Source organism: Scophthalmus maximus, chromosome 18 (genome assembly GCF_022379125.1).
Source record: "Scophthalmus maximus strain ysfricsl-2021 chromosome 18, ASM2237912v1, whole genome shotgun sequence".
NCBI classification, from domain to species: domain Eukaryota; kingdom Metazoa; phylum Chordata; class Actinopteri; order Pleuronectiformes; family Scophthalmidae; genus Scophthalmus; species Scophthalmus maximus.
This window is the reverse complement of record NC_061532.1, coordinates 3,830,118-3,854,202: the sequence shown is the minus strand read 5'-3', so window position 1 is coordinate 3,854,202 and position 24,085 is coordinate 3,830,118. Positions and strand designations below refer to the sequence as shown.

Below are 24,085 nucleotides of genomic sequence, written 5' to 3'. Positions count from 1 at the left end.
ACTTGAGCCGTGTCCTTGTGCACGTCCTTGTATTTAGTTATGCATATTATCATTACATAATAGAGACAGAGAGAGAGAGAGAGAGAGAGAGAGAGAGAGAGAGAGAGAGAGAGAGAGAGAGAGAGAGAGAGAGAGAGAGAGATGAAGACAGGGAAAATGGGCAAAAGTTAAAAACAAAACTCATAAGCGGGGACTTTTTGTTAAGACTGGGACTTAGTAAATTACAGTGCCAAATTTGAGGAAAACAAATAATTATATGCATTCTATCATTACATAAGATAGTTTTAAATGTAATATTCAAGACATGATGAAGTCACAGTCTGACACCAGTAATATGGGGGGAGGGTCCTGGCGTATTGGGACCGTTACTGGTCAGTAGTCAGGTCCAGTAGAGGGATACTGGACCTGGTCTGCTTATTTATTTTTTTAGATCCGCAAATATTAAATGAGGCAATGTTACGGAGTTACATCCCAGCCAAGAAGAAAAAGAAAAAAAAATCTATACAAGTAATTTTGAGGAGCAGGGTTGAGTGAGGTTTTTTTGACTTTGGCCAAAACTACAAAGTCATTTTTGTTCCAAATTGAAATCCGTGAATAGGCTCATGATTAAAAGCTTGGATCCAATAACATTTTTTAACAGATGTTAGAGTGCAGATGCTTTTCTCAGTCTGTACACTTCCAAAAAACAATCAGAAAAGCTGACTGCATCGCAGAGCAGAGTACTGACTCGATGTGACAGAAACCTGAAGAGGTTTACGGCAATGTCTTCCACACTAAATCTTACAGTATGTTAGCTTATTTTTTAAAGACGCCCCCCCTCTTCTCCCGCCTCTCTTGCTCACTCTCATCCCATTTTCACTCCGCTCCACACATCCTTTATTCCCTCTCCCACTGGGCTGATATTGACCTCTGCATCAGCAGATGACCTCAGTCACTGATCCACTCGCTGCCTGTCTGTCATCCGCTGCTAAATATGGAGCAACCGAGGGGGGGGGGGAGAGTAGGAAGGAGAGGTGAGAAGAAAAAGAAAGTGACGCTAGACGGGAACAAGAGGGTGAGGAAAGTGAGAAAGCTTGAGTGGTGGGGGGCACGAAGCCAAAAGACGGGGAGGGAGGGGGGTCTCTAAGGGCAACACAGTCTCTAAAATTCCTGGCAGATCCAAGTTCACCTAAAAACAGAATTAGAAGAAGCACTGCACTGACTCACACCTGAAGAATGCTTCACTATAAACGTGTGTGTGTGTGTGTGTGTGTGTGTCATGGACAGAGGAACACAAACTGAGCAAACGGAGACAGCATGTCTGCTGAGTGTCTTGTGAATGAGATGCTGCCAAAGTTTCATCATGATTCACAAATTTCTAAATGTATTACAACATAATGGAATTTTCATCATCATCGTCATCATCATCGGTCTAGTTGATTTCTCCTCAAGGATTATTCCTATCGATTTACATGCATTGATTCGCCACAAGTGTCCAGATCAGCTTAGGGTCAGAAAACCCCCTGAAGAAATCTACTGAGCAGCAGCCAACATATTTCCTTGTCCAGTCGGTTGTGCTCTCTCACACATCAGTCCAGCACAGTGAAACAAGGCGGTTGGTTGAACTTGAGATCTGGACACAATTATATGAATCACATCTTTTTGTTTTGACCGTGGCGAGTTTTCCATCCAGATGCCTTTTCATGACACGTGTGTGTGTGTGTGTGTGTGTGTGTGTGTGTGTGTGTGTGTGTGTGTGTGTTGTGCAGCAACCGGCGTCTGTCTTTACTGGTTTCCCAATCAGTCGTCACTGTTTGGCTCGTGTGACTGATGCTAAAGTTACATGTTTACATCTGTGCGTGTGTGTGTGCGTGTGTGGTCGTGGACTGGGTTCAGGGACGAGTGAATATAAACACGCTCACCGCCCCGCCATCCTTTTCAAAACGTCCATGACATGCCTCTGTCTGGTTGTGAGGCTGTCACTGTGCAGCACCAACACTATCGCAAAGGGAGATGAGGCTGATACACCGATACAGTGTGTGTCCATGTTCCCGCGTTTGCGTGTGTGTGTGTGTGTGTGTGTGTGTGTGTGTATGTGTGAGTAAGCGATCCTTACTCATTAAAGCTACGATGTGAACGTTCTGAAAAACAAGACTCGAAAATCAACCCACTGCGCTCCTCCCTCATTGTGTACGCTGTAGTCAGCTACTGCAGGAATCAGGTGCTCGGTAGCCTGCGAGTCAGGCTCTGCAACGCCTTCAGCACATAATACAAATAATAATAATAATAATAATGATAACAGGGAAACCATCTCCGTCCAGACGAGCCTTTTAGGTCCACAAGATCAGCTCTGGGGCCACAGGAGGCGGGTCTCTGGAGTGGTTACATGTCAGCCAATGGGCTACTTGCACAACCAACTTCCGGGTTCTACAAAGTACCGCTCAACTGTTGCCAGTCCGGTTCAACAATGGTGCTGTTTGGTAAGCTGAGCGGTGACGGTAAGTGTCGCGGGTTTTTTTTTGCCCGTCCTGACTTCAACCGTCCCCTCCGTAGTCCTCAAACTGAAACGTGGCCAGCAGTGTTTTCCAAACTTCTCAGTTTTCAGGGTGTTGAAAATGTGGCAGCAGCGATATGCTTGAAAACAAAAACGCAGAAATGTGGATGTAGCCCCATGCCAGGCGCTTGTGGACCGAGTTCCCGCACCTTACGTTGACCTTCTCCAATTGGTTGGACGGGCAAGGCTCACTCCAAAAAATCTCCAGATCAAATTTCTTTTTAATTTGGAGCATGTTTCAACTACAAACTTAGGCAAAAAAAGAGAACATATTGTAGCTTTAAACCCTCGAACAAGCTTTTATGGTAAACTGGATCTAAGCCTTGGCCGACAGCTGGCCTCCATTAATGCAGCTGTGTTTGTGCGAGTAAGTGTGTGATGTGTTTTTCTGGCTCTTCCACAGCCTCATATTATTACCTGAGGAAAAGACTGCCCTTGTATGGGGAAGTAAAACAACTTCGCGTGCGGGGCTTTATCAGACTCGTGCACTCATTTGAGCGCGGGAGTCTATGAGCCACTGATATTTGAAAAGAAAAATGAAACGTAAGAAGACAGAGAGACAGGGATGGAAGAGGCGACGGCGGGCTGACTGGGGTGAACAGACCGTTTCTACGTGAGTTGTGGACATGTTAGAGTCTGTGCGGTGCTCACCTTCTCTGCAGCTCCATCTCTTCTGGTGTGGGCCCATTCTGGACCTGGGGACCCTGTCTGGGCAGTGTTGGGCCTGGAGGGGGGACAGCTGCTGTTAGACATTGACCTGGGATCATCACACTTAGCATCATAATAAGGAAAATACAGACTTACTTTTAGAAAAAACATCATCGATATTAAAAATTGGCTTGCTACTGTGCTACAAGACACTTACAGGCTCTTGTCAAACCAATAGACATAGCAAGCTGTGTGCCGCCCCGCCTGCACATAAAGTGGGTCAGAGAGTGCTTTTCTGCCTTTGTGTCATCGGATGTGATTGGTTTCGGCTCCCCTGTTAGCAGGATTACTCCAAAGGTTACGGGCGGTTTTGCATGAGGAAACTCTTATAGTAATATAGGTCTCGACCATGGTAACAGGTGAATACATTTTGGCTGGATCCACACAGTATTTTCTTTAAGGATTCTTCACCATTGCAAGATCGGACCAAACTTGACATTTTGAGCCATATCTTCACAAATACCACAAATACATCTAAAAAAAAAAAAAAAAAAAAAGGTGGCTGAGATGGAGATGGGACTGGGAGTTTAGGGTGAAACAGCCTTGGCGGATGACTGCTCTCTCGGAGTGCTCTCGTGATTTCTTTCAGAAAATCGTTTTTTTTTCCCTTTGGTCAAGCAGCTGACTGGAGCTTGGGTCAAAAACGGAGGTACAGTAGATGGGACGAATGACCCCGTGTGGAAACGGAGCCTGTGACCTTTCAGGTGCACTAGCCTCCACGTGGTAGCATGTCATGTGCTGCGTTGAAAACCTTTTCCTTCAGTAAAAGTAGCATTACTTTTACTTTTTTACATAAGAAAAATGCTGCATCCAACATGTGTTAGCAGTTAAAAGCATTGCAGCAGTTCAGGCAGGCAAAAAAGTTGTATGGCCGTCGTATAAGGTCCAAACATATATATATGACCATAACTGTACACTAAGTGGGTCATATAATCAGATTTGGGGGGCGCATTCCCTTTGCATACAGCGGCAGCCAACTTCAACTCCCTCCACCTCCACAGCCTCCCCCTGCATTCGCATTTATATTTCAGTGGCTGCGGAATATTTCTCTCTTTGCGTCCATGTTCTTTCGAAGATGTTGTGTATCGAAGACCACGCTGACGGGTAGAGAGCACTGTTTCATCCTGTCAAGTATGAACATGAGTGGATTTTTTGATCTGGACAATGAGGTTGTTCATGCGTCTTACTCTTGTTCCAAAAAACACTGCCGTCAGTGTGTGTGTGTCTGTGTGGTTTTCACACCGGGCGGTGAGGAGGTCCCACAGCAGACTTGATGTCGACTTATTAGCAGAGGGACTAATGGTGATGATGAGACAAAATGGTAACAAACGAGGGACAAATTACGACCAGGTTCATGTTTGTTTTGTGGGAAGAGCACAGTCCTTACATCAACTCTGAAAGAGAGACAACACACACTCAGTGGCCTTTGGCATGAAAACAAGAGACACTCAAGCAGCACTGTCTAATTTATACTTGCTAATTGAGTTCAACACACAGACACAGACAGACACACACACACACACACACTCTCACACACTCTCTCACACACACACACACACACACACACACACACACACACACACACACACACACACACACACACACACACACACACACACACACACACACACACACACACACACACACACACACACACACACACACACACACACACACACACACACACACACACTTGGATGGAGCTGAGCCCTTTTTTCCAGTGTAAACTGGCTGTAGAGACAGAGAGACACTGCCGTCACATTTCCACAAGAGAAGAAAATGTGTGTTTGTCATGTCCGAGTCAGACAAACCAAAGTGCAGTTTTTTTATCATGTTATATGAATTATCCAGTTTCTTTTAAGTCAGTAAGTAAGTAAGTAAAATGTATTTGTATAGCGCTTTTCACAGACTAAATGTAACAAGAAAGGTATAAACAATATTCAGAGAAAACAGAAGAAAAAAAAACAATATATGAAGGAAAAAAAACAATGCAAAATTAAAAACCTAGGCGTCTAGTTGACCTAGTTCATAAAGGTCAACTAAATGCCTGTCTAAACAGACATGTCTCTATCCGAGTTTTGAAAGCATCCACGGACACCGCAGACCGTAAGGGTGCAGGCAGAGCGCTCCGTAGTTTAGGAGCGGACAGGCTCAAAAACATGTTTGATCTCGGAGAGCGACCTGAGGAGTATGGGTGAAGTAGCTCTGTCACATACGCAGCAGCCTGACCGTGTGCAATGCTCTGTAGGGTTAAGAGTGAGAATCTTGAACTGGATCCTGTATGCAACAGGGAGCCAGCGAAGAGATTTCAAAAACCCGGACGACCTAAACTCAAACACAGTTTTGTGACTGAACAACACAAAAAAACCCCCCCGTAAGGACAGTGACGTGATCTCCAAAGACGAGAACGCAGGAAGACACAAACATGCGCACGTGAACTCGTGTTGGATGGAAACAGTTTCCCGGTCAAAGGGGCCCTGTGTCATCTTTTAGCGTGACCTTGGACGATCATGGCGCGGAGCCCCGAGCATTAGGAGGTCTACTGGAAGCCGGGCTATACTGGCTGGTGAGTGTATCGGCGAGTTCAGAGCCATCGGGGCAATAAACGTCTCTTTTTATTGACATGTGTGACGAGGGAGTGGAAGATATTTTCATCAGACGTGGTTTATTCACTTGGGTTCTAAGCTTGTGTTTCTTTTTCGATCTATATCTCACTGAGCAGTTTTTCACCTCTGAGGGGCGAAACATCCTCAGGGGCTGCTGTGGATCAATGGACTGTCCAGTGTGTGTAGGCGCGCGTGTGTGTGTGTGTGTGTGTGTGTGTGTACTGACTGGAAACCACTCCGTGACACCACTTAACAGGAATCTGTCAGGACACACACAAACACACAGTGCTGAGCAAAATGAAGACAGTTATTATCCCAGTCAGCATTAAAAAAAAAACAATCCCAACTCCAGGGGTGGAAGTATCGAGTTACATTACATGAAGTCGGTTTTTTTTGTGTGTATAAAAATTGTAATTTTACTCTAACTTAAAGGTTCTGTGCGAAGGATTTAATGGCATTTGGTAAAGGGATTGTAATTGGATCGTAATTGTAACCAAGCGAATACTCCTCGCCTCGCCCTCTCCCACCAAGTGTGTAGGAGAATCTACGGTGGCCTTCAGGTGACACACAAAAACAGTGATTGATTTGTTCATCCTGTGCTCCCACAGAAACGTGGCAGTACAACCTGCTGGACGATTATGATTATGATTTCCCCTGTGAGAGCGCGAGAAATGTATGCCTATACAGCCCACAAGAATATTAAGTATGAGACACACCCGGCACACAGTTCGGTAAAAGCTCGATTCAGTACACAGAACCCTGACCCGGAGGATGTTGTTGAGCTGTTGTCTCCGCTGTCGTGAACGTGCTGTTGTTGTGATTGACAACGTCAATGTCTGCTCCAGAGCGCCGATCACCTGTTTAATCGAAATGTATCGGCACTGAACGCAACGCGTGTCCAAATACGGACCCTGAACAACACACGTGACAAGTGCGAGGCTGATTAGACGGACGGTTCTCGAGATAGGACGTGCTGACGGACGCATTTCTTGAATGACTGTAGAGAGTAGCCTCTCTGCTGCCCTTATGTATAAAATGTCTGAATAATAACTTAATTTCTTTGAAGAACTTCATAGTACAGACTGAATTATGGTCTTAAAAATATGAGGGGAAAATCATCTGATACATTGCAATATAGGAAATAATCTGTTCATAATTTTATACAAATTGCTACTATTACACAAAAATTTCTGCAGGAATCAAGTTCACTATTCCTGATCATTTTACAGTCAATTGTGCTGTGCTGTTCAAAATAAGCTACTTCCCCCCAGTTTTTTGCAATGGTATGAGGGTGGAAGTCATCAGTGTTCATAGAACACATAGGTTGTAAGGATATTAATGGTGGTGATCATCATTCATATCCTTACAACCCGCGTTTATGATTAAATTCTTTATTACAGCAAACAATTGTTCACACGAGTGTAAAGCTCTTCATAGATCTAGCCTCCTAAATTAAAAAATAACTTTGAAATGTATACAAAATGTTCTTCCGCAGGAGCTTAACCCCTGACCCCTCTCCGGGGTCTGGCGTCCACCCACCACAGTCTCTCAAAATCACCTCTCGCGTCATTCATTTCCCCCCAAATAAAAACCTTTTCTACACATGCAGAAACTTGAATTCCTCACGCCACTTCACTTTACAATAAACTTTATGTTACATGTGAACATCACGGCAGAAAATGTAGTTGACCCCAACTGGAGCTCATAGTTTTCCTGCTTGTGAGAGACGAATTGAAATGCTATTACACCAAACTAAGTCAATATCTGCGAATGTAATTGTTGACATGGTCGTCTCCGTCTTCCGCTGCCTGTGGGGCGTAATTGCGTTACTGTCTGCTATAATAGAGCATATGTGCTAACGACAGAACACACACACACACAGGAGGGAAGTCTTACGATTAGATCAGCAGGGCCGGGCTTTTCGCTTCAGCCTGCTTTTTAAAAATGGACCAAGCTTTGTCTTTTTCATAGAATTTTCCCATTTATAAAATTCAACACCGGCTCGACCCACCAACTGTGAAGGTGTCTATTCAAAAACTGACATTTAGTCATTCTCCATTCTCTTCAAATGGGAAGCATTGATTCAGTGACCTACAAACACTATCTGATGCCAAAGAGAGGACAGAAGCAGAGACGGAGGCAGCGCGAAGACACAAAGTCAAGTCTGGCATTTACAGACAAAAGCAGAAAGATTAAAATATCAGCTGGCATTGACATCACTTCTCGGTACAGAAGACTGACAGCCGTTCACACGACGGAGGAGAGAACAAACCAAGGAGACAGAGAGGACGTGCATGTGGAGACCCCCTGCGAAAGAGGACGCGCATAAATATAACTCTCGTCACTACAAGTGACGATCGAGTTTCTCGCTGACGCCAACTATTAAACCCCAACACACAGTTTCCCAAAGACACACAGACAAACGGCAGTGGCTCCCGTCGCCGCTGTGTACCTACATGAGGGCAGCGTCAGCGCGGGCCTCCTCTGGCAGCAGACGTAGCACCACAGTCCCCGCTGGGCCGCGTCTGACCCACTTCCAGGCCTCGCAAACCCCGCTCCGCCGGCGCAATCCGGGGAGGTCGCGTACAAAACCATAGCTCCGGCTCTGGAGCTCCTTCTTTCAGTCAGTTTCCTGTGGCTCAGTTCTGCATCGTCCAGAAGCTCACAGACATGGATGAACCTGTTTTTAATCATGAGAATACTGAGCCTTCCTTCTGTTGCAGTAGCCAGTAATGCGATGCCTCAATAGTCTGACGGTGCACCCTCAGAGATGACGCCGAAGTCGCCGGGTGTGGTTCTTCACTGTGCCGCTTCTCCAACAGATCATAATTGATGGAAACAAAGGCGGAGGAGAGAGGGAGGGAGGGATAGAGAGAGAGGAAAGGAGGGAGGGATGCACGTACGAGGGGGAGACGGGGGAGAGAGCGTACGAGATTAGGAAAAGAGAATGAAAAGCCGGACAAAGAATGAGGAGAAAGCAAACGGATGAAACACAAAAAGGCGGAGAAAGAGACAGGAATACAGGGAGAGAGGGAGGGAGAGAGGGAGGGAAAGAGAGAGAGAGAGAGAGAGAGAGAGAGAGAGAGAGAGAGAGAGAGATGTGCATAGGATGTGGTAGGACTCGCTACCTGATGGGCTTGTCAGCCAGTTTGTACTTCCTGGATCCAATCTATTATTCATTCTCTGGATACAGATAAGGAAACAAAGCTGCTGCTCTCAATATGTCCACAGTTTGACGTTTCATATAAAAAACTTTTGCCGAACTGATTCACTCAGATCCCCGGATGGAGGGCAGGGGCTTCAGAATGAAAGGAAATGTGATCTCAGTGGGACTTTGACCGGTGACATGATTGTTGGTGTCGGATGGCTGGTTTGAGTATTTCTGAAACTGCTGACCAACGGCTCCCACGTTGATGAAGTAAAAAAACAAACTTTATACTGCTACTATACTAACACTAAGTTTGATGCTGCAATTATAAACCGAGTGCCTGCTATGTGCAGACACAAAACATTCGAAAAAGACCCGTTAGACTGAGGAGCACAATCTTGTAAATGTGCTGAAAATGTTGTCATGGAATTCTACGGCCTCATGAGACAAAAAAACCAAAAAACCAATCATGCAGCGGGACAACTATATCAAACATGTGGCCAAAGCGAAGAGGTTGTTCAGGGTGAAAAATCCTCCACTGGCCACGTCAGTCATCTGATCTCAGTCCGACTGAGCTGCGTTTGACTCCGGTGAAGACCGGACTAAAGGCAGAGAGACACACAAGAGACTGTCCTTAGATGACGGTTTTTCAACTTAACATGTGTGTCTGCCCACTTGAGGCCTCACCTCCCGTCTGTGCCATATGCGTTCAAACGTCCGCATATCCAACAGACAGACTCATGCGTAAAAATTGCAAAGGCACATTCCGACTGTCCGCACTCTGTCAAAGTCGGCCCTGACTGCGAGACGAACGTCCATGTGCAGGTTTATTTAGACGAGGTGGTGAACAAGATAGAATCCACACACAAGTGTCAGAATGTAGGTCATGATGTCACCACCCCCCCCCCCCCCGCTATCTGTTGTCGGGTAAAAGTGACCGCATCTATAGATACAACCTGTGGCAGGCTCCAGCCCCGGGCTTGGCAGGAAAAGGAAAATGACACATGATCTATAGGAATATTAGGGTCTATCGAATAGTAGGACATTCTGGACACGGGCCACATGGAGGAGGTCCTGGCCTGGATTCATAAAGCCTCTTGGAATTCCTCATTGGAACCGTGCTAAAAGTTAAACTGGGACTAAAAAAACCTCTCTTACTGTACCTCAGCTGTAATGCCCAAATTTCCCCATTGTGGGACGAATAAAGGTATGTCTTATCTTAAAGTTATCCGTGAAGCTTCCTACTTGGACTCTCAGTTACCGAAGTTTGTAGCTGTAGTCAAGGGTAACGTTTCAAATACCGAATACAGCACCGTGGGATTTACTGTATACGTGAATACAAATTAGAATGAGTAATTTAACTGCCCGGTGTGAAATTGTTCAATCAGCTCTGTCCAACCATATTACCATATTATCTTACTGTGCCTTTAATGACTTCATATCTTGCATGTATTGCCTAGTATGTAAGTAATGTTGAAAACCCACCAGTTTAGCCCCTGGAGAGCATGACATCATCTCGTCCACCATTGCATTCCTTCCATTACTTGTTCATTTATCATCCCCTATAGATAGGAATGTATTTTATTTTTTTTATCTTGGGGGAAATAACAATAGGAACACATCTTTAAGATATTACAGCCATCAGCTGCTATCATGTGTAATAAACAATAAATGAGCTCTATAACGCTTTTTTTGATCTGACCTGCTATTAGGAGGAGGACACAGTTGTAGACACTGATCTTACAAGAAGCGACTGTGTGGGAGTCAAGCTTGATTCATTACTTATTTGTTAGTTCTGATGGATCATCACTTTTGCACAGCTGTAATTTCCCTGCTGCAATATAAAAAAGGGGGACAGCACGTATGCACAAATAATCAGTCACAGTAAGTATTCATCCCTTGGCCAGGCTACAGCCTGTTAATGAACTTCCATTGAGCTTTTTTCACAAAACTTTCTGAACACCGTCTCCTGGCAGAGGACATCCAACCAATTACATCTCCTCTGCAGCTCGCCTGAACATATTGGCCCAGACGGGAGGAATCCAAGTTGGATAAAACGCCTCGGCTCCTAGTTCCGAGAAAGCAGGACCGAATACAAATTACACTCTGGAAATTCTTTGGCTTAGTATTCATGACTAAACTCCTACTCAGAAAATGTTGACAAATATAGACCTTTATAGAAGACTGCTAAAGTATGCACTGTATCCAGTAGTAATATAATTCATTAAGAAACTTAAATGCTTTTATCACAGAGTTGGGAATGTGCCTAATGGCTCTGTTGTTGTTGTTGTTGTTGCTCTGCCTCCTTTTCCTGCTTCTTTGCTGACATCACTGTTTCCAGCCACAAGAAGGTGAAATGGTTCTTTACGGTCTCAATGGGATGTGCCATCAATAACCATTATATCAGATGGCCAATGAAAATGGGCTATTTGGCAACCATAGACCTACTTCAAATCTTCTATCTGGCACCCGACGCTCCTTGTCAATTGTTGTCCCACTACCTCTGTCCTCTCTGTCAGCATCCTTGCAGTTGCTCACATTATCCAACCTTCAGCTTAAAGGTGATTAAATATTACAATATTTTTAATTTGGGTTATTATTTGAAAAGGTTTACATGCTCTCATGTGCAGTAAACAGCTCCTCTTTCCAGCCTCCGTCTGAAACGCTTGGTTTAGGCCCCTCCCTCCTGATTAAAGCCCAGTCTGCTCTGATTGGCCAGCTGGCCCACTCTGTTGTGATTGGTCCACCGCTTCCACCACATGTAGGAAGTTCTCTCACTCTCGCTTTACCCAGATTTGTTGGGGGGGGGGGGGGGGGGGGGGGGGGGGGGGCGTGCCAGACTAGCTGCTAGACATAATTCCCTATAACATGGTGATGTCACCATTTTACCGAAGCATTGGCCGGATTACTGACGAGGCGTTTCAGGAACGTCAGGGGAAGTGAGTTCTGTCGGGGGGAGGAGCTCCCTTTACTGCAGACTTTTGCCTTTTTAACTTTGGAGAACTATGACATGCACAAAAAAACCTATCACACTAGAGGAAAGGGAAAGAACTGAAAAAGCATAATATGTCTCCTTTAACTATTTGAAGGCTACAGTATGTAGAGACTTTAAAGCTGTGACTTCTTACTGACTTTCAGGGTCTTTTTTTCATCAGTGTTTCAAGGTCCCAAAAGTTTTACAACCAGTCAGGTCCTTGGGACTCATCTTGTGAAGAGTGAAATCATTTCCTTAAAAAAACCCTATGTCCCGAAGCACACTGATGAATTCCAATGCCGTTCTTTGATTAACAGGAAAAAAAGGGCTCTCACTTTCAAGGAGATCCATTCACCTTTTTTCTCTCAAACCCACAAATTCTGAAGAACCAGGGCCTGTGGAACTGCTGTTGAATAATTAATCAGTTAATGAGTTGAGGAATGAACTTATGTCACAAGGTGAGGGAATAAACTTGTTCCGCCGAATAAATTATTTTACGTCGAGCTTTTAAAGTTTCTTACTTCCTAATTTAGAAATGCAACATTGAAAAAAGGAGAGGAATTATAGCCAAGAGTTGGGATGACTTTGGATTTTGATTTTCTCTCATGATCAGAGTGAATTATTTAATACATTAAAAAGCCTCGGATCCACGTACCGACGTAAGAGTTTAGAATTGCCGTAGGTCCAGTGATAAACCGAGTTTCCACCTGTTCGTGTGTCCACCTCTAAATCCTTCGCCGTGTCCTACATGCTGGGGATTATTTCGGGGCTCCAGGGAGTCAGGATGTCTAGAGGGGCAGCAGGGTAACGACATCTAAACCTGCCGTCCTCGCCCAGCGCCACATCTCCACCACACCCGCTCAAGTCTGACTGCTGCACATTTGATTCCAACCCACAACCCCTGTCAGGATATCTGAGCGACAGGAACGGGGACGATCCCGATACCAGTGTCAGGCGAGACGGATCGTATGTCAGAGTGACACAACCTGCAAACATGGACTTAATATAGTTTCAGATCTGCCCGGCAACGAGTGGGCTGCCTTCGCTAACAGTGGAGGGGGGGGGGGGGGGTGTGCAGGGTTAGCAGGCGCCAGATGACGTCTTCTCCATCATGTACTTGGGGTGAAAAGCGGAAACGGGGTGAAAAGCATCCCAACTAAACCGAAGAAACATCAACAGAAGCTCTTCTAGATGCTTTAGATTTGAATTTGTTCAGACCGACAAATGTGAAGCTAACCTACACAAATAAAAGCTGAGGCTTGGCTCTTTCATGTGGTATCCATTATTTAATTTCACAGTGAAAAGGCTAAATACTACTATAAGTACAATGTTAGATCTAGCAATTTGAGATGCGGGCTGTAAATGGCTCTGGAAATGGGATGTTCCTGTTTAGCTGCTACCTCCATTTCAGCCATGAGCATCTTTTAGACACACAAAACCAATACTGCAATGAATTATGCATCACTGTTCGACCAGGCCAAAGGCAAGGACCAAATCCTTAGAACTAGAGTGAGTGAGAGGGAGAACGCAGCCAGAAGAGAGGAGCAATCATTGCAGACAAGAATCCACATTGTGGAAACTTTAAATAATGAAAACACTTAAGAAAAAAGAGAGAAAGCAGCATGACGTGAGGAGGAAATGAGGGGGAAATCGAGGAAAGCAACACAGGAGGAGGCAAGCGTACACAAATCTGCCTCTGGAATAGCTGGCAGTTAGCGTTCCACAAATTAGGGAAAGGCTCATTTTGGTAATTTAAAGGGAGACAACGGCAGACCATTTAAATGGAGAGGAGGAACATAACAGTCACCCTCTGGGCTTAAAAAAAAAAAAAGGTTTTCTAATATTTTTTTATCCGTCAGAACGTTCATGTTGCCTTGCCTTGAGATTTTAGAGGTCACCACAAATACGCAATTGCGGTCAGCAGCATTTAGGAATGTTGGTTTTTGCACGACTTCTTTAGGCCCGAGAGATTCTTCTACACAGAAAATTGCGACCCGCTGGGATTTGTGCATTTCTGTGTTGTTAATTCACTGCAATTTCTGGTTGTCCGCATGTGTCCCCTCTCCAAAGTATGACTCAAAAGGTCATTCTGCAGAATAACCCTTCGACAAATAATCAATGGTCTCTTTGAAATAGATCAACTACAGTAGATGGCAGCAGATTTTGTTGTTTTTTTTAAACAGGAAAAACAACAACATACAACTTAACTCAACTTTGACCTCTGGCATTTATGATGGTCGCTTACAGGACACCAATAAGGTCAGAGCAAGAGATCAGTGGATCCCCCACTGGAAGACGAAAGGTCAACGGATTCATGGGAGAGCACGGATTTGTCATGAGTGGCGTGAGGCGCGAGCATGGAAACACGTTAGCGTGACTTCAGTCTCGTGGTTGTCAATGGATGTTTTGTTTGTCTCTGCCAAAAGATGATGTTGGCGACGAAGATGAGTCTCTTTGAGCGTAGACTTCTCTTTTGGAAACACTACAGTGTTTGTGTAGAGATAATAATCTCACCAGCACTTAGTCTTTGGCCCTGTACTCCGAAAAAGCACAGCAGCACTGAAGAGGCATGTTGGGTTTTTCAACGGGAGACATGCTTCTCCACAACATCAAGGGCTGCGCTTGTCGCCCCGTACATGTGAGCTCATTTTGAAATGAATCAGTATCAGTGTAAACAGTGTGTTGGCCTAAGAATTGAAGAAACAGTGTCTCCATTGTATGTTTACCCGAGAGCAGGGACACACTCATATTTTGCACTGTGAAATTTCCACTAAGCTAATGAAAACAGAATGGTTCTTAGGTTCAGGTGGTTCTACACTGAAAACACAATTGTGGATATCATATGCTATTTCTTCCAATTGGCTCCCCTGACTCCTCCACACTGGACCCTTTGGATACGGTTTGTCGGTGGCAATTTGTCTATCTTTTTTCTTTTGGCACAGGAATATGACATCTCCATTCTCAACAGTGTCTCCAGAGATCTGATTGTTTTTTGTCTTTTCTTCCTACCAGGTAACAGCTGTCAAACAAGTTCAACAACAGACCTACAGTATGTAGCCACTGTGAAAAAAATTGGAGACACATGCAGCTATTCTGAGCTCTGGAGCCAGCTGCACAAGTGTGTTTCGGCACGCGTTTTGAACTTGTCCACGTTTCCTCGTGCTCTGTCCACCAGTGGGTTTTTGTGTTTGGTTTTTATACCATTTTGAACTGTTCACACACACTCGCAATTGCAGCACATAGATGGCTCGCCGAATGGAATGCACAAAAACTGTGGTGTGCTGTGGCTCACATCGCCTTAAACGTGTTCCAAAAGATCAGGAGACCGTGGCAACCGTGTCATTCCTCCCTCCGGCCCTCGTACACTGTCGTTACATGACAACTGCAGCACAGCCTGACCAATGAGACTGCAGAACGGCTCTGTGGCCGGTCGGAAGGGCTCAATGGACTGCTGGCTTCCAATTCCTCGCTAAAATATGTCTGAGGTTTGCGGGACATAAACGTTTTAAACACATACTGACATGAGTTTTTTTAATTTCTAACTATTTGTACATTAAGCAGCGGTGGAAGGCGTTAGTTTGCGACCAACTGACTTCCACATGTTCCCTCGCCTCGCCAATTGTCGAACTTGGACTGCGGAGCATTGGCCTGACTCGGATCAAAATCTGTAATTAATGAGATATTACAATAACATTCTTGCTTGTGTGATCTTTTTGCCTGTCAGTCTTGACAGATTCTAAACTTCAGTATTTAACTGGATTGATCGTTTCCTGATCCCAACATTAAAAAGGTTTGGTATCAATAAAGGCACTGACACAGCTCATTTTTAATGATGATAGATCAATTAGTTGAGTGTACTTCTGCATTCATCAAATGTCAGAAAATAGGAAAAAATGCCTCTAACATTTACCCAGATTATGTCTTTAACTGCTTATCTGAAAATGTGTCCAGAATATAAAAGCCATGCACTTTAAAAGCTACAGATGCATATATTTTAGTAGCAGGAACCAGAGACACGTTGGCAGTTTTTAGTTTTTATTTAACAAATTAAAACAAACAAACCTGCACCTCAGTTGTGCCTGAATATTCCCACGTCCCGTCTTTCATAATCGCAGACGAAACAGACACCCACGGGACTTGCCTTTAGGAAACAGATGCACCCCAACCAAACACACGGGCACACACAACCTTTCCCCTCCGGCGGTGCTGTCGTGTTGACTACTCACTCCTGAGGATGATCTGAGCGCGGCTGATCTTCTGTGTGTCCTGGGCCAATCGATGAACTCTTGCCGCAGCGGGCATGTCTGCGGATACGACTGCGAGGGGGCCTCAGAGGGGCTCCTCGCTTCACCAAAGTCTTTTGGAGTTGCCCTCCCTTTTCTTTTCTTCCTGATTCCTTTCTAAGCTTCTCCCTCTCACGGTTCCTGCCTCCTCCTGCTCTTGTGATATCGCAGTCTCTGTCTGTCTGTCTGTCTGTCTGTCTGCCTCGTGGCCCCTATAGCCCGCCGCTTCGCCAGTCTAAATGTTGATGCTCGACACCATGAGCTCATCAAGAAAAAAGAAAAGTGGAGCCGGCGGGCAGATGGGGGGGTTAGAAGGTGGGGTGTGGGTGATTGCAAGGGAGGGCTGGGTTTGGGATGGCGGGCTGTCACTATCTGAAACAAATAAACACATACCAGACCTATGTGGAGCGCAGGCGGAGGAGGTGTTGTTGCGCCCCTGAAGGTTTTTACGCCACATTTTCAACCTTGTGACCCGCAAAAACAAACTGGTCGGGGGGGGGGGGGGGGGGGGGGGGGGGACGTGGACTGTTTCAAGGGGACGGGTAGGAAGAGTCGCTTTGCGTGCCTCTCTCTATCCCCCCCCGCAGGCCAGCTCTCTCTCACATTTCCACCCCTCCTCTCCACAAAGGTTTCACATGATGGAGAGCCACATGGCGCACTGTTGGCAGGGACGGCGAAGACTGAAAATAAGTGACAATCCCCAGTTAGCAGGTTTTCACACGTCTCCGTGGAGACGAGCCGCTGCCAAATCCGAGTCCGGCTGTGCAGGCGAACAGACCGGAGGGTAGGAGCGTGCTCGTCTGGCCAGGCCTCTTGACAAATTAAGTAATTGTTTGCTCTATTAAAGCAAGCATGTACAACGATTCATTCCAAAACTTCTTTCAACTCCTACTCCACTACATTTTTAAATGTTGTACTTTTACTCAACTGCATCGAAGCAAGTAACTGTATTTACAGAAGCCAGAACTAAAATGCTTACATCTGTGTGTGTGTGCGTGTGTATTTGCGTGCGGAACTAAAGGCACACAGTCAAAACAACAGCTATAGTCAGAAATACATATTTAGCTGCAGGGCATGCTGTGCCCCATCCTTGTCCACAGACAGACATGACAGTCATGCTGCTGGTCACATTCTTCCTGCAGCCTTTTCATCCCGAAGTGGTTTCATAAGCGGCGAGCTGTTGACACGTCCAACACACACGTCCAACACAATGACACAGGTTAGGCCAGGGCGGCCTTGTTTTTCTGTGATGGTGAAACCCTGGAAGGACAGGGAGTGTTGTCTGTCAGACGCAAATATATCCACCCGTCAAACCACTTCTAGGTTCCCGACATCATGCCTATACGTCTACAGGTCGTTCCACTTTTATACCTGAGACTTCCTGTCATTCACCTTGTTTATTTCTTCCTCCCTGACCCCCTCTCCCCTGCCAGGATCTGAGAGGAGAGGTGGATTACCGGCCTAGACCACAACACAGACAGACGCCCAGTGACTTGTGACCCACGCGTCCCCTCCTTCAATCCCTGCTCTGCTTTGGCCTTTTTAGGAAGAAAAAGAGAGACACCGACGGACAAAAGCGTGGCGCCGGGCCGGATCGCCACTTGTGCGGCGCGTGAGCTCACAGTTGTGAAACGACGTCGCTTCGCCCTGTTCGTCGGCACATAGCGACGAAGACAGAGACGCAGCTGGTTCCAGTGATGCAAGGCCAAGTGATGAAATTTGTGTGTGTGTGGTGCCAAAAGTCATATAAGTGCACACACGGAGTAAGCAAAGCAATGTTTATTGAGACACGCACTTTGCTTCCAAAGATAGAAACTTCTCTGTGATTCGCTCACTAGTTCTAGGAAACACCAGACTGGTTTTCTGTGTCGAACCGAACACTGACAACAAAGACACTGCACACTCGTGCATTTACTCGTTCCACACCGCTGCCTCTTGAATCTCTCAAGAAGAGCTTCTTTGGCAATCTGGCTCAAAGTGGACTTCGGAGAGGGAAATATTAAAGCAGTTGCAATTCCACGTGGGGGGGGGGGCGTTCAGGGGAGAGAGGAATCAGGCGTACGTGAGAGAGGACCTACGCCGTGCTCGTCCTTTTGTAGACCGCGTTCGTCCTTAGGTACAGAGCGAGATCACAGGGAGGGAAGCAAGTCACTGAGGGTCATGAGTCGGTTTCCATGTGGTGCTATGACGTCGCAGGAGTACCTCACATCGGCGTCGGGCTTATTTGACAGAGATGTGATGCATATAATTGTCACTGTAGCTCCGACATGTCGACATATCCTTTTGTGTACACGCCCCTGTCAGCATGTTCATTCTGCCGCTCACTGCTTCTTTACACCGCCTGCAAAGTCAGTAAAAAATGACAATGGAGCACTTTAACACACACGCTTCCCAGCAACATCATCAACACAGTCTCGTTGGACACTCGGTCAGGATCCCTCCGAGTCGTCTTTCAACACACCGCGTCCTCCTCCTAGTGCCATTATTCAACAAGGGGTCCTGACCAAACGACCGTATGCGACGGCAATGTGAGTCGGAACGCGTGCGCCCTCTGTCATTTGGCAAAGTGACAGACAAAACTACATGTTCACTTTCTACTGTGTGTGGTAAATATGCTGAAAACAAAGGAGGAAGTCGGACAAGGCCGTTAAAGAGCGACAGCGTCCGTCTAGGGCGTTGTGGTGGGTGGAGCACGGTCGAAAGCTGTTCCATTTCCCAAACTGACCAAGAGTCAACATTGTTTCACTAAGACATGACCTTAACCAAGTGTAACTTATTGGAACCGTGATGACGAAGGTCCACTAACCTTAACTAAGCAGCTGTTTCGGTCCGAACCACCACCTTTCTTGTAGCCTAACCAAGTGGTTTTTGTGTCAAAACAAACCCTTGACCACAGGGTTGACACGGCACAAAACGGATCCCTTTTTCAACAGATATCTGCAACAGCTTCGGATGGCACAGACAAGTGATGAGGGGCGTCGGATCAGAGGACTCTTTTGTATTGTTCTAGAAGGCGAGGACAAACAAAATATCTTGTCATTTTATCCGGAGGATTTGGTGGCTTTATGAGTCAGATGGAAGTATGTGGTAAGGCCGACAAGTCGTCGTACACCAGCGACCCTATAGGAGCGTCTCCTGAAGTAGCTCTCCGATGGTAGCGGCCATGCTGGACCTTGGTCGTCAGGGTGTATCAGCAGCGGCATAGCAGACCTTTGTAGCCATGGTTACGACAATAAACATCCAGTTAAGCTTTTGAAATGAACAGGGTTTGGTCGCAGTTAGGCAAAAAATAAAATCTGGAAAATTTGGATTGAAATAAATGCTTCCTTAAGCTTACAGGACATTTGTTGTCATGGTTACAATAATTAAAAGCCTGCTTAAAGTGGTAGAACAGTCATGCGAAAAACAAAACAACGCAGACTTTTGTTTTAATACAAGAAAGTTGTCTCCTGTGTGACAGTCCTGTGCTTTTGTCAACCCGGCCATCCACCCCAACGCTCTCCTACGTCAAATTGTTTCCTCCTTTGCTCCTGTCATATGTTCTACAGCATCTAGAGGTCGCCCAACTGAAACACCCCCCCACCATGGCGGTGAAGTTGCCCTGTGGTAGACGCAGTGGCACTTTATTTAATTTTGCCACATGAAAAAAACAAAGCAACATCAACTAGATTTTTTGTATTTGGCTTTTTAACTGTAGCAAAATGGAAGAAATAAGTATCTTATCACTGTAGTGAAAAAGCGGAGAGTGAGGTCAGTAAATACTGTCGAACCGAGAGTGGGCCAAAATGTTTAACTTGACATTTGACCTGGTTAGTACAAGTGACATCACTGTTATTTTAGTTTTAGTTAGTTTGATAAAATAAACTAATAATACGAAGGGAAATATATCACCATGAAGGGAGAAATGGTCTGAACGAGGTTGGGACCAGTTATGGTGACCTTTTAATCGGCTACTAGTAGAAAGAAATATCGACTCTATGTGGAGGAAGGGAGAATGCTGCTCTGAATAAAAACACCAGTTTATGATAAAACATGCGGCGCATCCGCATGTTCTTACGTAAGCTTCTGTTTAGATTGCAGAGGATGTCTTTTTTTTTTAGGCAGCAAATCTCTGTAATCAAAAGCTGGAGTGATTGAAAACCAGGACAAAGACAAGCAGAGAGGGGATTACCCTAGTACACTGAAAAAATCAAAAAAAAATCTTTGAAGGAACAATCACACAAAGCCAATTCTACCAAGAAAGAGATTAAAGAAAATACATTTCTCCCCGCGTCAACTCGCCCCGACAGCAGACGTCTAATAAATGCTAATAAAAAGTGCTCTCAGGCCCCGGGATGAGAGAAGGGACGTGCCAACTGTAAAGATCAGAATCCGGAACAGACCTATAAAGTGTAGACTGTACTGTAAATGTAGAAGGAAGCTGCATAAAGTGTCCTCAGTTGGAAAAGCTTGCCATTGCTTTGCCCGTCCAGCAGTTTGTCTTGCTCCATTAAACTGTCCTCTCTGGCCCCGGGGCGGACCGAGGTGCGATTTACTGTGCGTCTCCATCGATTACCGAGCCGTTCCTGTTACACCCTGAACACGAATTCCTGCCTTAGATCGAAAGCGGAGACAGCCGTCTCCGTGAAGCAGTGAAGCAGCTCAAGCTCATGCGGTGGTGTAAGGATCGCAAAAACACACCGGCAGCTAATAGTGGCATTCAGCCAGATACGACGCGTCACGGCTCAGGCATCGGGACGATCATTAAAAGCTTCCTCTTCATCAGTCGCACAGCTCATACTGTATGACCACATACAGACAAATGGAGGTCTGAAATAAGTGACCTGACGCTGTGCGGTGTGGCAGGACCGAGCGAGTGATGGAGGGTGGACCCCCCGTGTGCCGGGGGAAGGATTGTCAAGTCCACAGATGACTTCGACCGGAATAGACGCCACCACAGAGCAGCTGGCAGGACACAAATATATTAGCAAAACAGTGGGGGCGGAAAGGGGGAAACCCTGTCGCCGGCCGCCTCTGGGCTTTCGGTGCGCAGCTCGCCGAACCCCGCCGAGGCAGGGGATGAGGTACGTTTACGACTGATTGAAACAGAGGCCTACAGACATCAGTATTTCCTCAATTCTTGTTTGTGTGCAGTAATATGCTGGGTAACTTTCAGGCAAGTTGCTACTGACATGGGAAGCGTTGACCCCGATCTCAGCGTCGGTGTCCATCCATTTAAATTAGCTGCATTCAGCAAAGCTCTCTGGATTCATGTTTATGGCATGATCACATCGATTTCTGATTTTTCACACGCAGTTTAGTTCCCACCAGGAACTAAAGGAAAAGGAACAAGCTGTGAAAGCAGCCTCTAAAGTTGTTACTGGATGTATTAGAAAACGCTTCCCTTTCTGCATCAGATAATTTGAATCAATAATAATGGATCAGAGTCGATTATTATTCCAACACCAATGGTGCGTTCAGACCAAACGTGATGTGATAACATACAAAGTCAATTCAAGACACAAATTTTGCCCAAAATGGTGCCCACCCGCTCCAGTGGAAATATTTGAACTAGAGCAAAAGATTTGCGTGGCGCGATGTCCAAAAAGCCAATCAGCCTCGAGATTCTCCCGACGCCACTGATGTACTTGTCCGACATCCTGACAAATCAGAAATAAGAGACACATTTTTGGGGGTGTTGCTCATGATTTAATGGTCGTACGGCCAAACTTGCGCGAGTAACACGACGCAAAACTTTGCTTCAACTTTGGTCTGACGGCACCTTAAGAGTTTTTTAGAATTGCGACTAACAGGATTTACAACTGAGACAACAGTTTTAAAAAAAAAAGAGTGACTCAAATGTGTTACAGTGAGGGCAGACAGTGGGGTCTCCCGCCTTCTCCGACGCAGCACAGTAAAACTATACAATGTCGGAGTCGAGCGACAGACTGATTTAGGAGCTGAAGAGTTGAGAGACGGTGGGAGTCGTGTTACTTTTCAACGACGCATGTCTCCAGGTCAGTTTTAGAAAACTTTCAAGGACCAGTGGGGGGGGGGGAGGTTCTGGTCACCTGTGTTTCTGTTTCAAGATTGAACCCTCCCCTTGTTGCTCTGTCTCTGCCTGCACCAGCTCCTGAAAGTATCTGGCTCTCAAAATGACTAAAAGCCTCGCTCCCTGGTCTCCAGCTCGTCGCTGACTCGGCCTGTCAGTGCGGAGCGGGGAGCGGGAGGATAAGAGCTTCTTTTTTTTTGGGGGGGGGGGGGGGGGACACAGAAAAACGGTGAAGTTACAGGTTGAAGCGCAGGTTGACAGGAGCTAAAAGGCTCTATGCTGCTCTTTGTCCCTATTAAATTATACAAAGTCATTATGCTTTAGTTTAGCTTTAAGCCTTGTAACACGGTTACAGAAAGCATATTCATGTTGGAATGGCCTTTATTGAACAAGGTGTGATGGCATGTTTTTTTAAACTTAACTTAAAAAGGTGGATAATTAGTGTGCCATTGCAGGACAGTGCCAGTTGTGACTCCCACAGTTATAAACATCCTCTATTGAGATTGGAGCGGCAACAGAAAATTGATATCGATTAGTAATGGAGTACTATATTAATCGCCAAACTATTTTGATGATCGATTAATCGCTTCAAGTAGTTTTGATGGAGGAAAAGCTGATTTCAGCTTCTTAAATGTGAATATTTTCTGGGGTTTTGGAAACACAATCGACATTTTATGACATTGTACGGACCAAACAACTAATTGATTAATCCAGAAAATAATCAACAGATGAATGGATAATGGAAATAATCAACAGTTGCAGCCCTAGTTGAGATACATTTTGCTTTCATATCGTCAAATTTCGGACAACAAGTTCCCCCTCTCCCTCTGTCTCTCAACCTCACACACACACACACACATCTCAGACAGCACCATTAGCATAATGAGGCGCACGACAATCAGGTTAATTAGTGGATGAGATTAGAAAGTGGTGAGAGGAGAGGAAGTGGGGTATTGTGGGTCATGTGGAGCAGCATCTGGAGTCACACAAACACAAAGTAAACCTCTGCTGCATCTTTGTTGGATTAAAAAGAAAAGAAAGAAAGAAAGAAAGTGAACTGGCAAAGCAGGAGGGGGCAGTGGGGGTGAGGGGGCCGAGAGCCACCGCAAGTTTAGCTGCACTTTGGCAGCACAGAGACTCACACGAACGCACAATCATCCGGATAACAACCCCCCCCCCCCCCCCCCCCCCCCCCCCCCCCCCCCCCCCCCCCCCCCCCCCCCCCCCCAGCTCGCCGGCCCCTCTGGCAAGTATGAGAATGTCGACGTGCGGCCCGAGGATGTAGCTACGTAATGAGGGCATGTTTCAGAGGACCAAGGTCGCGGTGTACGACTCAAAGAGTACAGCCTGCAAATATTTGTGGCAGCCTCAGTGTGTGTGTGTGTGTGTGTGTGTGTGTGTGTGTGTGTGTGTGTGTGTGTGTGTGTGTGTGTGTGTGTGTAATGCTCCACGTGTGCACTGGCAGCCTCTCGCCGTGACGTTTGTCCCTTTTGACGCTTAGATCTAAGCTCAATTTGAAAGGTTTGTTTAGAAATGATTGGGAAGTGCCAGGCGTTAAGTACCAATCACGCCCGCTCATGCTAAAAACCTCCATCATCCCATTAAGGCATGCTGCTACCAGGAGCCGCCTGTCAGTAACTGCCTGCTGCGCGCTCAGACAGGCAGCTCCAAATGGAAGTTTTGATTAAGAGAAGTCACGGCTGCAGTGGCTGCAGTAGCCCCCCCCCCTCTTTGTGGTGAATTAACTCAAATCATTGCTTCTGCCGAGGGCCGTTAGTAACTCTAGTTCCCCTTAGAAAAGC

The 24,085-nt window shown here is 45.9% G+C and overlaps 1 protein-coding gene across 6 annotated transcripts in view; it reads right to left on the bottom strand.

Moving 5' to 3' along the window:
* Nucleotides 1–24,085, bottom strand: part of enah (ENAH actin regulator) — a 113,886-nt gene that overhangs the window by 30,373 nt on the left and 59,428 nt on the right. For all 6 annotated transcript variants that reach the window (XM_047328422.1, XM_035616837.2, XM_047328421.1 and 3 more), the window contains one exon: nucleotides 3,185–3,257. In XM_047328422.1, the coding sequence (XP_047184378.1) occupies nucleotides 3,185–3,257 (73 nt within the window). The remainder of the gene's footprint in view (nucleotides 1–3,184; nucleotides 3,258–24,085) is intronic.